The sequence below is a fragment of the Tubulanus polymorphus genome, chromosome 4 (genome assembly GCF_964204645.1).
Source record: "Tubulanus polymorphus chromosome 4, tnTubPoly1.2, whole genome shotgun sequence".
NCBI classification, from domain to species: Eukaryota; Metazoa; Nemertea; class Palaeonemertea; order Tubulaniformes; family Tubulanidae; genus Tubulanus; species Tubulanus polymorphus.
This window is the reverse complement of record NC_134028.1, coordinates 20,289,063-20,309,667: the sequence shown is the minus strand read 5'-3', so window position 1 is coordinate 20,309,667 and position 20,605 is coordinate 20,289,063. Positions and strand designations below refer to the sequence as shown.

General features: G+C 40.4%; 2 protein-coding genes across 2 annotated transcripts; one reads left to right on the top strand and one right to left on the bottom strand.

Moving 5' to 3' along the window:
* Positions 1–544: 544 nt before the first annotated feature.
* Positions 545–1,937, top strand: LOC141904400 (thyrotropin-releasing hormone-degrading ectoenzyme-like). Its single transcript, XM_074792984.1, has 4 exons — positions 545–627; positions 1,145–1,288; positions 1,473–1,551; positions 1,785–1,937. Exons 1-4 carry the CDS (start codon positions 545–547, stop codon positions 1,935–1,937), a joined length of 459 nt encoding a protein of 152 aa, XP_074649085.1.
* Positions 1,938–9,085: 7,148 nt separating this feature from the next.
* On the bottom strand, positions 9,086–20,318 carry LOC141904399 (cyclin-F-like). Its single transcript, XM_074792983.1, has 13 exons — positions 20,312–20,318; positions 18,100–18,305; positions 17,824–17,998; positions 17,211–17,401; positions 16,391–16,549; positions 15,109–15,338; positions 14,171–14,335; positions 13,628–13,751; positions 13,361–13,547; positions 11,020–11,107; positions 10,480–10,629; positions 9,754–9,929; positions 9,086–9,668 (listed from the first exon to the last, which is right to left on the bottom strand). Exons 1-13 carry the CDS (start codon positions 20,316–20,318, stop codon positions 9,127–9,129), a joined length of 2,400 nt encoding a protein of 799 aa, XP_074649084.1. The 3' UTR covers positions 9,086–9,126.
* Positions 20,319–20,605: the final 287 nt, after the last annotated feature.

Here is a 20,605-nt window from a genome sequence, read left to right as displayed (position 1 = left end):
AGAATCATTTTAATTGAAACTAGTTTATCAACCCACCCCATTAAGTAAGTATCCTCCAGCCTAAGCTATTGTTCCTTTATTTATTTGAAGCACAGATGGCTTACTTTCCCTCTGTCGATGTGATTGATTTTATTTTATTTATTAACCTAGGTATTTGATTTTCCCCTAACAGATACCCACCACACATGCCGTGACCGAAACCGGGGAGTTGATTTTGAAAGCTTCTCCTAATCTAAGCTTTCATCTTTCAGAAAATTGAGGAGGTCGATGATTTCGATGACTTGTGGAAATGGTCACTGGAAATGTTTGTCGGTGTTGAGTCAAAAGTTTGGAACGTGGAAAAAGGATCCAAACTCTAACACGTATGTAGACCTATACAGCCTAGTCAGTTTCAGTTGCCTTCTTCATATTATCAGTACCCGGTACTGGATAAAGGTGCTCCATTTCTTCTACCTGTAGCATTGACACCGACTTAAGGGATATAGCTTACTGCAATGCCATCAGGTTCGGCTCGAAAGCGGATTGGGATTTCGTTTATGAACAAATGGTAGCTTCGGACAATGGAGAGGAAAAAGAAACATACAGACGTGCCTTAACATGTAGCCAGGATCAAGATACTCTAACCAGGTACAATTTGGTCAAATTCAGTCAAATGTTTCAAATATCATTCAATTATTTGATTAAAATTGAAACTACCACGGCCCTAATCATTTAACTTGAAACACTGGAATGGTAGGGAAGTAGCCAGGGCAGGGAACACTGTATGCCTTCACCTTTATAGCCAAGTTATCACCTTTGATTCGAATCCACAAACTTGCTGTGCGAGTTAGAAATCAATTACGTAATATTAACTCCTGTTTTTTAGTTGTCTTAATCTATATCGTTTATATCGGTCTCCATTATCTACGTAGCCTCTATGAAATCCTGAGAATCATTTTGTTGCGTCTAGTCTTGCCAAATAATGCATCTGTTTATTGACCTTACATGAACTCACCTCTCTTTAAACAAAAGTTCATACTATCTTGAAGGTCACTTAGACATTGAAATTAACTGGAATTATATAATCATACTCGGATATTGTGTCTTATCGACTCACTGGATCTATGTTGATGGTATCTCTAACTATTATCTTCATCGTTTTTAGATATTTGAAGTACTCGTTAGATACAAATATAATCGATTCTCAATATGCGTATGACGTCATCAGACACGTCGCTTGGAGAAGCAGGTTAGGACGTGAACTGGCGTGGACGTTTTTTGTTGACAATTTTGACACTATCAAAGAAAGGTAAGGCAAAAAATGGCTTGACAGAAAGACACCTGTCGTGACCAATGGTATAGGCAGTCCATATCTCTATGAATCATTTTTAGACCACGAGAACCTTTTGAAATAGTATATCCTCAGACCCGGATATATGAGATGTATCGTCTTGCAAACACAAGAATCAATGATTGATATCGTTTATTTTTAGAGATGCCGATGGTTTTTTAATGTTAATAATCGTAGATTCAATAACAGAGAATATGCGATCACAAGATGAAGTTGATAAGGTATGTTCTATGTACATTAATGTATTGAGCCCACTAAACTCTCATATATCTTTATACCTAAACAAAGATTCAATCTCAAATTTGGATTTTCGTGTCACTTCTGGACCCGATTTCACAAAAACGAATCAACTAGTCATTCAAATTAAGAGGGAATTAGAATATGTCTCAAAGTCGGAACTGGGTTCAGGATAATTGACGCCGCGATTAATTCTCGTTTATTGATATCTTTGTAGCTGCAAAAGTTTTTCGATGATAACAAGCAGGATATCGGTGATGACGCGCACCTCTTCGACACAGCTTTCAACAAAGCGTATAGTAACAAAATTTGGGTAGATAAAAACCTCGGTGAACTGCGCGATTGGCTGCAGAATAACAGTGCAGATTAAAATGTGGCAAATGATTTTCGCTGGTTTCCTCAAAATTTCAATATACACTTCATCGGTTAATGGTAGGTTCAAGTTTATGAATGGACTGTCGCGATCACACGAGCTTGTTTGACCCGCGCCAAGTTTGACCCGTACCAGATTAGCCCGGGCCAACCGTTCGCACATCCCAAATCGGCCCGTACAGGTTTATAACACGGCCGAATTTCAGCACGGGTCTGATTATCCCTCTGTTAATGCTACTTGGTTCTGGAAATTACTCACCTCGCTTGCCACAGCATCTTGATAGCATTTAAGTATTGAGTGAGTGGTTAACGCGTGAACACGCTAATTAGACACGGGCCAAACTCGACTCTGGTCTCACTGAGAACCGGACCAGTAAATCCCGGGCCAATTCATCTTGGATCGTGGCTTCCAGTTCCCGCATAATGGATACCGCATGCGGATGCCACGAATCGCTTCTCTTTGTACGTTCGATATCGGACAAATCATTCTCGTAACGTTTATCGGAGTCAAGAATTGAAAATTTGAAATAATCTCGAAATATGTTTTAGCAAGTTACGATTCATATTCAATTGTTTACTTTTCTAATTCAATCTTGTAACTTAGGATTACAGTGAAACCTCGTTACAACGAACTCGGATACAACGATTCTTCGGATATAACAATTTTGTCCCAAGACGGACAATTAAACTAGTTTAATACTGGATATAACGAACTATCGGTTACAACGAACAGATTTTCAGGTCCCGTGAAGTTCGATGTAACGAAGTTCTAATGCAATTTCATTCAATCATTTGTTCAGTTCTTACTATTCTTTTTTCATTGGTTAATTCTCTCTTTTACTCATCATAAGGTATTAAGTAACTTAGATTTTATGTTATTTGATTTATTGCTTTAGTTACTAGCTGGTTTATCTCAACACCTTCTTTTTACAAATACGGTAGATTTAAGATTTATCAAACCGGATAGTCAACACATGTAAGCGATAAGTTTGAGATTACGCGCCAATCGAATATTCGACGTATGTTTTCAACTTCAAATTTTTTTTCTGGATATCTAAACTAAAAAAATTTCTTTTATCTCTACTTAACGAAACTAAATATTTACCATCGTAAATAACGATTTACTTATATGTGAAAATCAGGAGAAATGGTAGACGATTTGAACGTGTCATTGTTAGTTATCTGTAGTTGTCGATGTTTCTCGGTGAGCTTCAGTTCATACTGTGACTGTTTTGTTTGTGTTAACTGGATTCTCAGAGAAACTTGAATAAACTTTACAGAGAAACTTTTAAAACTTGAATAAAACATATCTCGATAACCACATGTTTGATGTGATTTTTCTGTTTTGGGTGACGGTAAAAACACAGGTAATCGCTCGCGCGCGTGGCAATCCTTTAATTCTATTGAGTAGTAGGGATTTTTCAGAAGTGAAATGTTTCGTTGAATGGACATCTTTTTAAGTGATTTCCATTTTGGAGGGACCAGAATGAAATACGGATCATTTTTCATGGCCTACCGCCGATTAGAAACGACCGATAAGTCCTTGATTCGTCACCCAGCGAAGGCAGAAGCATACAAACAGACATTCGCGGCTTACCAGTTAATGTTGGAAGGGTTCTCGGTCCTTCACCTGGGGTTTCGGGCTCACTCCACTGACAGTCGATGGGGAGCGAAGGAAACGATTGAGCGAGGAGGACTGTATGAGTTCTCGGACAGAAGCAAAGCAAAGTCGGGCTGAAGCAGAAGCTAGTCGGGTCACCAGGTAAGCAGAAGCCAGGCGGGTCACCAGGCAGAGGCAATTTAGCGAGTCGGACAGAGTCAACCCGGAGAGTTCCCCGGTTGAAGCAGCAAAAGCGAGGCAGAGTCGTCGTCCTGTCCCTTGAAGCTGCAAAGCAAGGCAGAGTCGTCGTCCTGTCACTTGGTCATGAAATTACTACGTAACTGCAAGACTTTCTTCGGAGTATAGACGAGAGCTATTTATTTGGCAGAGACGCGCACCATCGGGCTTACAAAGATGAACTGATTTTACAGAGAAATTGCTACGGCTTTTATACAAAATTGGCTAGAAACTAATTAAGATTGCAATCTGTTAAAAATGTTACAGAACTTTACAGAACTGTCAAAATGTTACTAAATAAAGCACACAAAAAAAAAAACGATCGCGAGAACAGACACAGTCTTAAACTCGTTAAGAAGCAATATTATACATGTGTAAACTATGGTAGCCGATTCGGGCCAAGTTAAAAAAATATTCCGTGCAATATGCCGCGCATGAAATATATTGCTTCGTTTCTGCGTCCGTTTCTGCGCGCCGCAGAAACGAAATTTACCGTGCAGAAACGGGCGCAGAAACGAACCTGCACTTGTGCGCCCGTTTCTGCGCTCACAGAAACGAACCTCGCCCGTTTCGTTTCTGCGCGGTAATATTTCTGTTTTACCACGTGGTGCATGAGTCCCGATGGCACGTGTATTCTCGATAAGTAGATCACAACGTCACGTGACGTTGTAAGGTCATTTCCAAATTTCAATAATTCATTCTAATCGCAGCCTGCTAAAGTGCCCTTTACTTTACCAAGCTGGGCGTATCTGTTCCCGAAATCGAATATTATTGCCGAATGTCTTTAACAATAAATTGAAAGACTAGTAAAGTAAAATTATCTTTAATTTTTCGTAGTTTTTAACTCGAATATTTTGATCTTAAAATAGGGATCATCCCTGTTTTCAATTTTGGATGGTTAATTTCGTTTGATTTTTGGATTGAGCGTCCCTTACAAACCAACTCGAATATTTTAACGTACTAGTAACCAACCGCCTTTTCGTCAATTAGTGAGAATAAAATGAATTTGAATTAAATCATTTGCAAAGGATACATTTAGCTGACTTTAGCGGAGAATAAATAAACCATCGATTAAAGGAAGTTTTATTGAAAAAAAAACCTAAACTCAATCAATGGGATACCGGCATCGCTACAGTTGCGATGATCCACTAGGATCGCCAGTGGCACTGGGTTACCTTGCTTCAATTTCCCGCTTCATTTCAATCAAATTCGAATCAGCTTTTCTCATTAGTTAATCAATTGTTAGTGAGAAAGCTGATCTTAGAAGTATTCGATGATTTTTTGATGATTTTCGTATTTGGCCCCGGAACTGTGTCACGTGGTAAAACAGCAATGTTTCTGCGCAGAAACGAAACGGGCGAAGAAACGAAGTTCGTTTCTGCGGGTCGCCGAAACGAGAAATGACCGCGCAGAAACGGGTGCAAAAACGAAAGTTCGTTTCTGCGCTCGTTTTGGCGCGTTTATGCGCGGTAAAATTCGTCTCTTCGCGGCGAAGAAACGGGCGAAGAAACGAAGTTCGTTTCGGTGGGGCGCCAAAAACGAGAAATCGCCCGTTTCGGCGCGTTTCTGCGGCGCGCAGAAGCGGACGCAGAAACGACGCAATACATTTTTTTGCGCGGCATATTGCACGGAATTTTTTTCTTACTTGGCCCGAATCGAATCAGCCACCGTAGTAAACGATTATATTACGCGGGTTCACATTACGCACGGCATAGATTGCATAGTTGACAAGCAATCTCGGTGGCAACCAGGTCCACGCTAACACGCAATCTCGGTGGCAACCAGGTCCACGTGGACTGTGGCCATCTGGTTTTGAGAACACTGTTGTAACGGTTACCACATCCTCCCGCGCCAAAGTCGGGTATAGTCTAAATGCGGAAAATCAAGAAAATACACGAACACGCGTTATTGTTCGAAAATATTGACAATCGGCGGTTTATCGATGATCGGTCCAATATCGAGAGTTCGCGATAAGTTATCGGAGTGACGAGGCAAGCAGTTCAGGCGTCGAGTCGGTTAACTTTCGTCACTGGTCGCCTGTCGACTCCGCTTGTCGTATTGAGTTCCACACTGACCGGACATGTCCATCGGTTCCAGGGTGGACATTGATGATGCGTCCGAGCGGCCACTGGCCACGTGGCAGGTTGTCATCGGCGAGTAGTACCACATCGTCGATTTGTAGGTCTCGGCTTGCAGTCTTTCATTTTTGGTTCGCTGGACAAGTGTCGGTATATACTCCCGTGTCCGGCGGGCCCAGTACTGATTAGTAAGTGCCTGGGCTTGTCGCCATCGCTTTCTGGCGTTCAAATCATCATTGTCAAACACTTCGGGCGGAAGGTTCAGATTCGTCTTGCCGAGTAGAAAATGGCTCGGTGTTATCGCAGTTAGCCTAATCCTGGGCGGATTAAAAAGGTGGTGACTTAGGGGGGGAAGCACGAATGAACTCGGGCAGATTATCTCTGGTCAGAAAGGGGGTTCTGGGGGACCTTCGCCAGGGGATCTTTTAAGATGAAGCCCACTGGATGCATTTTATAGGCATCTTGATGTCATTATCCTTTAAATACACAACCATCCACTAACGGGCAAAAAACAACAAGATCATAGTATCAATCTTTTTTAGAACAACATATTTACATTTGCACCTAGGTTGGTCCAGATTTTTTAACTGACACTTTTAGGGGAGGAGCACGTGCCCCGGTGCTCCCCTAAATCCGTCCCTGTACCGGTATCTGTCATAATCTTGACTACATTTCTGTCCAGGATTCTGCGACTAAACCATAACGGCTCCTCACCTTCGATACTGTATTATTCAACATTATCGATCTTCTATTTGTGTTAGTGATTCATATCAGGCCCTGTCACTCATTGGACGTAATTTGGTCATAATTTTCATTACGAAAGTGCATCACAAGTGAACCGAAACGGAGGATAGTGTCGTGAAATTTATGAGAACGTAAAACGTCAAGTCTATAAAAGGACTCGTTCGGATGTTGCGCTTTTTCAAACCGTTTATTCGGTAGAATGAAGTCCCAACACTGTACCGGTTTAGGCGGAGTCAACTGAACTAAACTAAACCAAATGCACATTGCGTTGAAACTAAAGCGTAGTACATGTATTATGTACAGAGACAATCACATCTGGTCTGTTTTTAAAACGAAAGCTTAGAAAACATTCATGAGGGAAATCGGGTGCGAACATAGCCCCCTTGGCTTTACTGACGTGGTTTAGGTCCATGTAGTTTATATCTATCTCGCGTACTTTGTTGGTTGTTAATTCATGTAATCACGCTCCACTAAAGCGTGCGTTACCGTTGAACACTATGAATGCGAAGTTTGACACTGATTATTCTCATTTTACTTGTGAAAAGTAGGATACAAAACCTATGTGTATCCTAACCTGGTAAAAATATATGGTTTTTGAAGAAGGCCGATGTCCGAAATTAAGTGATGCCACTTGACCCCCTCGTTAGGATAAAAAAATGCCCTATTCTTATCCATCGATTTTCGCGGTTCTTCAAACCTGTAGCTGCATAGTTCGGTAGAAAAATGAAGGTCCCAAATTTAGGCAGAGCCCACTGTAAAACCCAATCACAATCTGTGAAATCCGACGAAAACAAAATCACTGCAATAGCTTCGAACACATTTTTCATTTTTTTATTCGTAACAAAATAAAGAATGACGAAATCCTAATGTTTTTTTTTTCATGTTTGGCTACAATAATCATATTAATACAAGACTCAAATTCAAAATCAATCGAATTCATAAACATTTAGTAGAAAAAACATACAGCATTGAATAAACTAATGCATCCTGCGCAAACTAATACAATCATACTATCATTGAAAAAAAAATATATCAAAATATGAGTTACAGTCAACTCTCAGTTACTCGCCACGGTTGAGACGAATGATCACTCAGTAGAGCCTCATTAATACGAATTTTATGGGTAAAAGTGAAATTATCGTATTAAATGTCTAATCCAAATTTGGATTGATACGTATACGTTAGCTGGGACATGCTGCAAATCATCATAATATGCGGGTACATATAATATCTATAATCATCATTATTTGTTTTCTGTTTGCATATCTTATTATTATTTCACTTTTTGTAATTGTAAGGGGTCATTCATTTATTACCTACGCATTAGGGGAGGGGGAGGGGTAGGTAAAATTGCGTACTGTAATGCTTAATGTATATGAAAAAATGGCCGATTTAGCATATAGAGGGGGAGGGGGGTTGAAAAATTCAAATTTTATGCGTACGTAATAAATGAATGATCCCTAAACATTGTTTTGTTGACCTCGATTAGAGGTGGATTTTGTATTTTCTTTTTTAGAGCGTTCTCCCTTAACCCTTTCAGTGCTGACTACTATATGACCTTATAGTGCTGGAGATAATTTTAAAATTTTGAAAAATTCCGCCCTAGTGTGTTGAATATCGGGAATACCATTATAGTGCTTCTACACTGCGGTGTGGTGTATCGTTAGTTACTAATATTTCACTATGTTTGACAGGTGCTGCCATTTTTCAAGAGAGATAATTACACCAACACACCACAGTGCAGTGTACTCGCAAAATCCATCACCGATTCATACACCACACTGTGCTGTAGACGCACTGAAATGGTTAAACGCTGCAGCCTTAAGACTCGGGGATGTCCTTCAATTATGCAGAACCGGTGATGTCAAATCAACAATCTTTTAAGATATCGTACATATATTGATGAATAAAATATTAATATTACTACACCTTATTGGCCGATAGTCGAGGGTGGCAGATAAAAAAACATCATTTTAATTCACAACTCTCATTTTTGTATTACAAAGATTTAAAATTTAGGCGAAACTGAGGGTGGCTGATAATCGAGAGTCGACTGTACAAAGATTATAGAAATTTATGATTCAACTCAAAAGCGACATTCATTTTTCAGCATTATCAAAAAAACGCGACGCAAACATTATTCATTCACCATAAACATTTCCCAATATTACACGAATGGACAAGAAGAGGTGCATTCAACATTCATTTCATTATCAAACTACTAATCACATGCAACACAGACATAATCTACTGAGCAGGGGGTTAGCTGGGAGCAAATATGACACGTAGATACAATTTTAAATATCACTATGTCAGTTATCCGCTGGTTAACTTCGATCAACTTTCGACCAACTGCTGCTTGAATAGAACCGGAAACAGACGAAAACATGATTCACTAATACAGTAGACTTCGCTCAAGTGACGTCGGATCGTCCGGAACCGTTAAAAAAAATGTGTCCGAATTCAGCGATATCCGAGTTTCTCGCACAGAGTCTACTGAAGTTCGGTTATTGCAATTTTATTAAATTTCACGGACAGTTTGACGATTCATCGAATGAGACGGAGCATTTGCGTTTTACGGATTGAGTTTGATGATGAGTTGTCCGCTGACTCTCCTCGGCGAGCCTCATCGCCGGTATATTATGTCTACCGGATATGTCGCCGAGGGACGACGCGGTATTGTCACGACGCGCGGGTGAAAACGCTACCGTTGACAACTCGTTCAGAATATCGCGTTCGTCGGCGTCGTCAACCGCCGGATGCGGAGACCAGTTTATGGACGCTCGACTCGTTTCCATCGAAACGGGAGTAGTTACGCACGACGAGGTAGGGGGCGCTGTGATAGATCGCGACAGCTGACGATGTATGTTCAAATACGATTGGTTCGTTTGACGAGGCGACACGGGCGATTGGTCGATTTGAATTGAGCTACTCGCGGCTGATTGGTCGGTTTGAGATCTGTCGAAGGAGGAATGGTGGATGTTGTGGAATGTTGCGTTCTCGCGAGCCTTCGCGTGTGTTTCCGTCGGAGAGTCGTGTTTCTCGCGAATATCGACCAAAGGATCCTCATCTGCAAAATAATCAAGTCACAGATCGTTATGAAATGAGAGATTGTTTATATAGAGATTTTCGGAAGATTGAAATGTTTCATTTACCCTCGTATTCCATGATTGAACACGATTCATCTTCGTAATCAGCATCGTAGCCGGATACCGAGGATTCCCTGCCGGATACCTTACTAGATACACTACCACAGGACACCTTTGATACACCGCTGCTCGATACTTGAGGTGTTACTGACACGTGTCCTTCACTAATGTTACTAGGAGACCTATAATCAAAATTCATATTACTTAATGAAATACTATGATGATGATCATCATGATGAAATGATATTTATATGTCACCAATTTTACTGATTTAATGTTCAAAGGTGCTTTTAAGTAGTGCAGTAAACAGTGTAAACAGGTATGTTTCAGTTTTCTGATATTTCCAAAAGGTGGGTGAAGGATTGTTGACGATCTTGCCCCGACCTCAGCGTACAGGCCCAGGTCGAGGAGGGGGTTCGGGGGTAGAGCGGACGAATCCCCTAAAATTTTCAATGTTCCCCATCAAAAGGTCAGTGTAAAAAAATTTTTGATCAAGATTTTCTAAATTTGGATACCATTATCATGTTTTTTCAAAAGTATCCATTCTCAAATGATTCATTGTACCCGGGCACTTTATATTCAAGATCTGTCTTCTTCAATAGTAAAGTGCCCTCCTTTACTTGAAATAGAGCTGCCCCTCAAAAAAGCTCAACACGGGCCTGGCGAACTACCACTGTATAGGATTTCATCTACTAACTCTCCCAACCACTGTTCACGCACTGGAATACTTACATGTAATTATGTGTGGTGAGCAGATTGCATAAGTCATCGGTTTGAAGTGGTTGAATTTCACTGACGCAGTTCAATGATAGATCCGAATATCGCTGTTTTACTGCCTTCAATTCAACCGATCTGTGATCTAACATTTTACTACTCACAAAACTAAAATGAACATAAATGATCCAGTTTAAATTCAGATACCAGCGCCGAGAAGGGAAGTTTAGAACCGCCTAGTTGCAGAGGGTTCTGGACCGAGAACTCCATGGCATCGGGATTGCTATGGCAAAAACCCTATCCTAATTTGCCCAAGTACCCAGGTTAACCTGTTGTATAATCGCTAAGGAAAAACTACAAATGGAATAACCCAGGCTTAATGTGAATGGCTAATAATGACCGCAAATGCACCTGCACACCTTGTCTTGTGCTGCGCATTCATCATACCTTGATGAGTCTCGATGCCATCAGGTTAGCATTCTTTGCCGAGAGAATATAAGAAATTGGGTGCAGTAATTGGCCTTATTTCATAGAATTTGCTGCTGTTGTAAAACGTACCATTTGTCATGTATGTGTATTACACATTTCACGAGATCATTTATCGAATATCCGGAAAATTCCCGCAGTTTGTTCGACCAGAAACATTCTAAAAAGAAAAAACAAACAAACTTCATATGTCTATACCAAACATACATTGATAAAACATTCTGGGCCCATGTGAAAACGAAGTCCACCTAGAACTAGATTTTAGTGAAAGAGGTGGCTTTGGGTACCCTCATGTGTAAAAACTAAAACATGGCTCAAGTTCTTCCACCAGGCCCATGGATTGGATGCTACTACATGGCTTATTTGTCCGCACTGAAGAAGTCTAGCTTTTATCCATTGATACTTATTAATATTTCTATGATTTTTAAAACACTTTTAGAGAGTTCTATACTTCAAGCAATATCGATCAAACCATTTTAAAGAAACAGTCAAATGCATTTAGAAATCAATATTGATTTGCGTTGAGTGCTTTCGTTGAATGTTGAGATTGATTTCGATTAAAAGATTTTAGAGTATGTTAATTGATAACCGAGAGAGATTCAGAGTGAATTTGAGGAGTTTATCCTAACACCAGCAGCAGATAACTCAGACATGAATTCATCATCCTCTCCTCCCTCATCTATAGCTCACGCCTATATCTCGTCGATCGTATTGAATGGTTTATCTCATCTGCCGGGAGACACTCGAATCTGGACGATCGCGTCGACGACTATATTCGCGTTCGGGGCATTTGGCAACGTCTCCAGTTTTCTAATAATGACCAGAAAACGGTTTCGGCGTTTCTCGTATTCCAATTATCTGGCCGCGCTCGCCGCATGCGATCTCGGCACGTCGATCGGACTGTGTTTGATGCCCGTTTTGCGCTACGTGTTTGAAGTCGCCGGCTTAGCGAAAGTGCATTTGACGAGTTTCGCCCAGTGTTCGTTGTACGAGTTCTCGTTTCGGTTGTCGGTATTCTGCAGCTCGTGGCTGATCGTGGTAATCGGCTTCGAGCGTCTGATGGTCGTTTTATTTCCGCTGTCGACGCGCGTCGTCTGCACGCCCCGGTTCGCCCGCGCAGTCGTCGCTATCGTGCTCGTCGCGAACTGGCTCGTCTGCACTCCGCAGAGTATAATTCTGATGAGGTTTTCGCTGAAAGCCGGGTGTCATTACGACCACCGCCGGCAACAGCAGATCGTATTCACGTTCTCGGTCGTGTATCTATTCATGGTTCCGATATCGCTGACGGCCGCGTTCAACGTACTGATCGTGGCGAGATTATTCAAACAATCCGACCTCGGTTCGGGTGGCGGTAAATCGGCGAAGACTCGACAGACGACGGTGATGCTGGTTACCGTAACGGTAGTGTTTATTGCAGCGACGATGCCCAGCACCGCTACCGTATTCATTACTATGCCGTCGGATATCAGAGACGTTATACTGGGCGGATTCTCCGTGTTACAGAGTTGTAATTACAGCGTGAATTTCTATATTTATCTGCTACTGGGTAAAGAGGTGCGTAACGCATTCATCGAGTCTTTCAAATGTTGGGAGTGACCGCACCGTCCGCGGGGATGAGAACCAGGGATTCTTTGCGCTGCAGCGAAGCCTCGAAAATATGTGAATATGCCATGCGTTGAGGTCGATTTTAGAGTCCTTTACAACAATAAATCAAAATGAAATGTAAGGAGGACGCTGATTGGTCGTTGTTTTGTTTACTCTCAACAGTGTTGATCGAAGTCCCACACGTACGTAGCAAACTAAGAAGATATAACGTATAATGCCTACAAAATGAATACACTCGATTGCCTCAAGTACCAAGTATTGATTTTGTCTTGTCTAGCAGACTGTGTAGTGACTCACTGCACTCAACGCTCATGAAGTTAATTCTTGCCGAACTTCTTAACGAAACAACGTCGACAATCACTCAGCTTAGCTTCCACTAACCACACTAACCTACCCTCATTTTCTCAACGGAGTTGGATGATATGGGAAACACTCATAATTTTTATTTCCTATTGGTATAACCGAAAACGGGAAACCACCAAAAAGCGACAAATTCTCATCCCTGGCTTGGGCGCTCGGCTAGTTACAAAATACCAAACACTCTGGCAGTAGACTCTGCTCGCCCCCGATCTTACAGGATTTCCAGGGCAGTCCAAGCGATGAAAGGTCATCGTCACATGAATTGGAGAAGGGGAATTTCAAGGAATTTTTTTGTCAGGCGAAAAAATCAGCGCAGTCTACTGTATAGATCTGTGGTCCAAAGCTGCCCTCTCAGACTAAGTAGTCTGATACCCCCTCAGTTCGCAACAGCCGCGAGCCACCTCCACAGGTCGCGAATTGCTTAGCTTCGCGCGGTGAAGTCACTTACCGGTTTTGTTGAATATATTAGTGAGTAAAATAGCACCGGCGGCGAGTTGAGATTGTTTATAGCAACCGAGTTGACAGTGTAGCATTATCAATTCGCTGATATATTCGGCGAGATATCGGCATCTATCGGTGAAACTATCGCTGAGCAGATTCTCGAATAACTCTAGATAATCATAAACCGTAAGAACCTGAAATAAAAACACAAATCTTAGAGACATCAGCAATCGATACTGTTATCAGAGTCGCTGCACATCACTGATTATGTCACCTGTATTTTGCCTTTTAAAGTCGCCACAACTTCACCCATCATCCTCACCACATCTTCATATTTATAGGTATTGTCCGTTAACCAAGCAGCTTCCCTTATCGTGATTATGTCCTTGCCTAAATATCTACAAAAAAAAGTTTGCTCAGTGATAAGGCAGTCGGAAGGGGAAGGCCAGGGTTGAAGTTTTTTTTTTTTTCAAAAACATGTTTTTCTGCTCAGAATAGCGAGATGCTGCTTCACACTATAGGTTGCTGGTGTTACGATGGATGAGCATAAAGATATAGCAGACTATTCAGATATGAAGGTCACTGCGCACATTTTCCGTCTCAGACAATGAACTGTCTGAGTTTGTTTGGAAAATTGCGAATAAATTGATGTTTCGCAGCGTGAGAATTCTGGGGCGCCTAAAAACGACATTTCCTGGCATGAAAAATCATCTGGGAGAGACCTTTATTTTTTAGATTTTGGGCCACCCCTCTGCCATTTTGCCACTGGCGGGCCTGGGCGAGGACGGATACCGGTAACTGTAGGATATAGTAATACCTGGAGCAGACGACCATCGCTGAAACACCGAGCAGTTGAAGTTTATCCCGAGATAAATCATGAACGTTTAAAAATCGATCTACGACGTTGATAGCCACATGTAGAGTACGGGTGGAGAACTTCTTCATACTGGCAACTTCTACTAACCAGTCAACCAGAATATACCTACAATATAAACAATCGACCAGATTATACCTACAATATAACCAATCAACCAGATAAACAAGCAGCCAGAATATAAAAGCTGCAATATAAATGATCAATCAGAATTACCTACAATTAAACAATTGAGCAAATTACACCTTTAATATAAACAAACAAACAAAATATGATTCAACATAACATCAACCAGAATAATACCTACAATATAAACAAACTACCAAAATGTACCTACAATATAAACAATTAACAAGAATATACCTACAATATAAAGAATTGACCAAATTATCCCTACAATTCAAACTAGATGCCAGAATATACCTATGAATCAATGATGTAAATACACAGTTGATCAAATTAACAACCAGAATATACCTCTACAATATAAACAATAAACCAAAACATACCTACAATGTTAACAATTTACCAAATTATCCATAAATATTAAACTATCCATAATATAAACAACCAGAATTTTAAACCTAGATTATAAACAAGCAGCCATACGTAACTATATAAATGCTCAACCAGAATATACCTAACCAATACATAATCAATTGATCAAATTATACTTACAATATAAACAAATGACCAAATTATAAATTAAATTCAATATAAGCAAGCAACCAAAATATACCTACAATATAAACAATCAACCAGAATATAACTGCAACACAAATATTCAACCAGAACATTAGCTACAATATCAACGATCAACCAGAACTATCCTATCAGTATCTTCTTCCTTATAGATTATGCTCAGATTTAAAAATATTTACCTCATCGAATGCGTTAAATCTTTATTCAATTTATAACATGAATTAATTCTAGTAGCTGTAGATGATTGTATGAAGTTCTTCACGGTTGAAACGGCTTGATTACGGGGTATTCCGGCGTAGTTACCGCAGACGTAGTTGCGACAGAGAGCTAATTGAGCCGGGGTATAACCCATCGCGGCTATGTCTCTCAACTCGCGCATGATCATCAACTCAGCACCGCGGTCCAGAACCTGTAACGACAACGCAGAACTACAAGTTACGGCGAGAAACCGGCAATAAACTAGTTACCACAGCTGGGTGGCCACTGACTTGACACCCATTTACAAATCCGGATTTTTCCATGTGATTAAGCAAAATGCCCGGAGTCAGTCAGAGAAATTTCTAGGTTTAAAATGCTAAAATTCATTCATTTTTCATTAAATCACATATCGATGTAGTATTAGTTAACAGTAATTCGAATTCCCAGAATTTTTGTTAAAATTTGTCAAATTCTATTCTCTCTGAGTTTTCCCCGATTTTCTTTAAGATTGTTTTGATTCCCCAAGTTTTCCGCATCAGTGCCCCCCCGCCACAGGGTTCAATCGATTTTGTGATATAGGGGTCACGTGTCGAGGCTTTTTGTAGAACTGGTGTGGACGCCATTGTCTGCGTCTGAATAAAGATCTCAAAAAGTATCATATTCCATTATTTGTTCTCTACGGTATAATCAACTCAGTCCTGGGTTCAAAGATATAACAGACAGAAACAAACAAAACAACAGTGACAAAAGAGTGCACCTACCAGTTATAGTGGAGACCATAGTCAGTAACACTGCGCAACACAGGGTAAGATTCTATTGCCCCCCCTCCCCCCGAATAAAATCCTTTTTGATTTGGAATAACACCACCTAAATACTTTATTTAGAAATTCATTTGCATATAATTGAATATAGATTTATAAGATATAGATGTACTGATATGTTGTGTGCAGATCAAAAACTTTAAATCAGCCCTTGAGTAATTACAATTCACTTACAAAATTAAAGGAAATTTAATTAGTCCACTTATTAGTGCATTAGTTAACGTTGGCTAATTTATTGGAATTAGTTTGTGTTACTTCAGCCAATCAAAAACTTTAAATCAGTCCTAGAGTAATTAGCTGCCCTAATTAGCTAGAGTTAGTTCACTTTGTGTAATTAATTAGAAGTAAATATCTGTGTTACTTTAAGATTAAAAAGATTTAACTGGGGGACAATTGTCCTGATACCAATGAGTAACTATGGTAATATGTTGATGGTGCGTACCTTTTTGTGATATTTATTTTTCCAAATTGTAAACAATGCCGACTGCGATCTCTGATTGGCCGCTCGCAGTAAATAACTGTTCATTCGTTTAAAACTGTCTTCATCGGCGAATAAACTGAGAGTTTTACTGACGCACATCGCTACGCCGGCATCATTAGTCTGAAATTGATATAGAATAAGTGTATAGGCTAAGAACATGGACGATACTCCGGCCTGTTGCTTGACTGAGTTGGGCAGTTTGTTTTCAGCTTAAAATGTGCACCTTTTCAAAATGCCTCAAGGTAATAACATTGCGTTTTGACTGCAACGCTTAAAGTTCAAGGCTTCCTTTGTATAGTTCAATGACAGTCTTTAGTATAGGCCTATTGGACTAGAAGAACATAGCAGTGTTCTCCATATACTGGAATTTCGAAGGGGATGCTGAAGTAGCAAGACTTTCGACTCTCCCCCAAAATGCAGAAAATTAAGCTTCATTTCGGGGTAATATTTAAAGAATTTTTCACAGTAGCTCAATATATCTCAAAATCAAGGCAACGTTCAGCAGAACATTGAAATCCACTCTGGTAGGGGCAGGCAGATATCTTATAAAGGGTGGCTGATTTTTAGAGGGGTTGATGTAAAAATGAAAAGGGGTGCCCACCCCTCTAACACCTGTAGTGGAGAGCACTGCATCTTCAGGACAGAAATCCAAGGTTTTATTCGATTTTGGAAAAATTATTTTTTTTTCTTGAATGCAGACATTTTTCGGATGGTTTGTCGTAACCCGCTTAACTGCCCCATGCCTCCCTACGCAGGTGATTCGTCTATCCCATCAGTTTACCTCATGCACGTAGTTGACCATGTTTTTGAAGACGCACTCTTTACAACACGCCCCGGTGTTCGACCACGGCGGACGGATAAATAACCAGGTGAACGCGTCGATATTCGCCGTTAAACTCTCGGCGTGACAGAATAACCTGGCAGCTTGTATCCCATTAGCGAATATCTGCTTCCCTTCCACATCACTCGGTACTGAAATACATCAATATTTACCAGTTAACTATAAACCAGCTTTGGCATAAAACACCAGTGATTTTTATACGATACATCGTTTCTAGTCAGTAACATCATGAATTCAAAATTCTCGAGTTTGTTCCAAATATTTCATGGGTTTCCCAAGTATGGAAATACACCATCATAGCATCATAGAGATGTCAACAGAGGACTGGTGGACTAAGGTTTATTAAAGAAAAAAAATTGCCGAAGAAAGATACCCTTGCGCAAGAACTATGCTAGAAGTCCTAAATGAAGTTTAAAATGAATTTCCACGATTAGAGGAAAATTTGTCAAATTCCAAAATATTTCCAAACTGGGAAACATCATGAATTCGAAAGTCACTAAGTCCCAGTAAACTGTATAGCCAGGAAGTTCCATGATATTAATTCAATACTTACAGCCTTCGTTATACAGATAAGCCACTCCTAATTTAATGAGAGCTTGCAGATTGTTGTGTTTTGCCGCCAATTCGAAGTGTTTTATGTTTGTAGACGACGGCCATTGATCGTAAAAACAAACAGTTTGATAAAGAATCGAATTATTATCTATCAAATCGCGAAACCCGCGATGAACCTACAAAATAAAGTCAATGAATACATCAGCTATTTACCACTCCAAGAGAAATTTCGGCTCTCCCGACCGAGCAGGCCTACCCTGGCGAGGGGGGGACTTACCTGTCTCATATTTAGTAAGTCTTTTATAGGTAAAGATTTGAGAAGTTGAACGACTAATTCTTCGGGTAAATTCCAGATACAAGTCAGTCTCGCAGCGGGGGAGCCACATTCTGGCGTTGATGCTGCAGGGGTCGGAGGGCCGGTGAGAGATTTACGATAACTGCTGCCAGCATTTGTTAGTCTACATTTAACATTTGCCGCAATAACTAAAGAATATCAAAAAGAAAACAAGTAATTACAACAGAATTTTCAATGGCGATTGCCTTCTCTAAAGAGTTATCAAAACTTCAAGCTTGAACTAGAGAGTGGGGAATGTGAAGAAGTGCTATAGGCCTATTTTTAGGGCCTTAAGCCGTTCCTACTAATTATACAGCCTGATTGAGGAAATCTTGTAGCATATCTCAGCGTCCAAAATCTCAGAAGATCCTAAATGACAGCAACACACCTCATCGTAAGCAATTAGAGCAGTTTCAACATTGGGTTTTCTCTGACATAGCTGTCATAACTGCCCTTTACCTTGCAAAGGAACAGCATACCACTACTAGAGTTAAGATTAAGCGTAGAAGAATGAATCGGCTCGGACACACCCTCAGGATGATGAATCAGTCTCGTATCCCAAAAAATGCACTGAGATGGACCCCTCCCTATAGATGTAAGCATGGCTGCCCCAGAAAACGCACCATCACCACTGAACTGTCTTCAGCTGGTCTTATCTGGCACCAGGCTCAACACACAGCTAAGGACTGGTCCAAGTGGAAGAAGTTCGTCACGGCCTTTAGGCCCAGAAGGCCTATGTCCCTGAAGGGGTGAAGAGGATTAAGTAAGTTTGTGAAACGTCTTTAATGTCTTTTATATTACTAAAGACGTTTCACTAATTGATAGTGTCTCACAGTCGGATGGAATTATAGGATATATAACTGTTATATCACAAGTAGGCCTAAGTGTCATATAAAATAAAATTTAATTTTAGATTGAAAAGTGAAGTTTGTTAGTGTTTCGTGATGTGGCCATGCGTGGTGCCAATGGCCATTATCTTTTTAAACGTATCAGTAGCAAGATGTTTTTTCTTTGATTTATTGCAGAATAACCACTGAAAACACAGATCTATACACTATCAAAAACCCAAGGAACTGTATCCCAAGCCCATCGACGAGTGCCTGTGTACTATCATGCATCCTCCCTCGGCTCGGAGTGTATTTGAACCTGATGGCATCACTACACTCAGCCACGGAACAAACCTCTACCGCAGTGAACGGATGCGCCAGTACAAGCGCACGAAAACTTGCGGCACCAATCAGATTACTCATTGTATAAATGTAACAGCAAGAAATATCTGTCCTTTCCGAGATTTGAACTCTCGATGCCTGGCGTCCAAGGCCAACGCTCTTCCGCTGAGCCGTAAGGAATAGCTCAGCTAGCGGGGATGCTGTTATACACCTTGTCACATAAACGCTGAGGTAAATTTCACGGAAGAACTAAAATAAATGAGAAAACCCGCGCTAAAATAAAACGGGATATCTGATTGGCTGATAATGACATCATCTAAGCTGCGCATGTAACAGCCTGCGCACTCGGTCTAGTTAGTGAGGGCAGAAAGGGTTTCGTACTGTGGTGCCAATCTTGATGCCGCCAGGTGCGAATCCCTGCAGGGGGAGGATCATGGTGTACTACTACTACCTACTACTACTACACTAACCCGACCGTAGTCTACTAGCCTAATTACCTCTAGCTAGGCGGCTGTTGTTCCCCAAATTTCTTGAATTTTTACATTGTCACCATGCCTACAAAATGAAGTTTTTTTTCTTGTGGGGTCTCAACAACTAAATCAGGGTGGCGTAGGCATGGTAACAATGTTCAAATCCAAGAAATTTCACAAAATGGAGGATTTTCTCTCTCATTCAACTGGACTTAAGGAGTCTTTTTGCCAATCCATCTAATCGGTACAGAACTGGAATAATATCGGATATTCAGTTGTTGTCCGCGATTTTTGGCATTCTGTTAAGACATAAATGAGGTATGTGCCCCAAAAAGTAAGCAAAATATCCCAGAAAAACAGGTCTCATCAATTAATAAATAGACATTAGTTAGTAGACTACAAAAAAAGTTGAATTAAAATAGAATAGTCATTAATTAATGACTTTCTTCATTCTTAACGTTGTCGTTATAACTAACGACAACGTTGTTAGCGGATAATGAAAGGCATTCATCTTACCTTTCATTGTGAATGAATGCTGCTGTCAGTCGGTCAGTGCTCCAACTATTAGTTTTCAATAAACATTTCAAAATAATTCATGTATCAGTTTCATCTATTTACATCTAGCGGTTACTAGTTGCTGATTCGTTCAAACTAACCGCTAGGTGGGACTGACTGATTAAAAATCGGTTTTGGACTTAAAACTAGTCCTATAATCCTAATCCGCGTTTTACAAATTCAATGAGGTACACTTTATTGACCATCATTGTAGTAAAATAAACACACATGAAATCAAAGCCAGTGAAAATCAAA

Coding starts and splice junctions, on each gene's coding strand:
- LOC141904400 (XM_074792984.1), top strand. CDS start 545: ATGGTAGCTTCGGACAATGGAGAGGAAAAAGAAACATACAGACGTGCC. Junction 628..1,144: donor GATCAAGATACTCTAACCAG/GTACAATTTGGT, acceptor CATCGTTTTTAG/ATATTTGAAGTACTCGTTAG. Junction 1,552..1,784: donor CACAAGATGAAGTTGATAAG/GTATGTTCTATG, acceptor ATATCTTTGTAG/CTGCAAAAGTTTTTCGATGA.
- LOC141904399 (XM_074792983.1), bottom strand. Junction 11,108..13,360: donor TAATATATTCAACAAAACCG/GTAAGTGACTTC, acceptor TTTTCTTTTTAG/AATGTTTCTGGTCGAACAAA. Junction 9,669..9,753: donor TTCAATCATGGAATACGAGG/GTAAATGAAACA, acceptor ATTATTTTGCAG/ATGAGGATCCTTTGGTCGAT.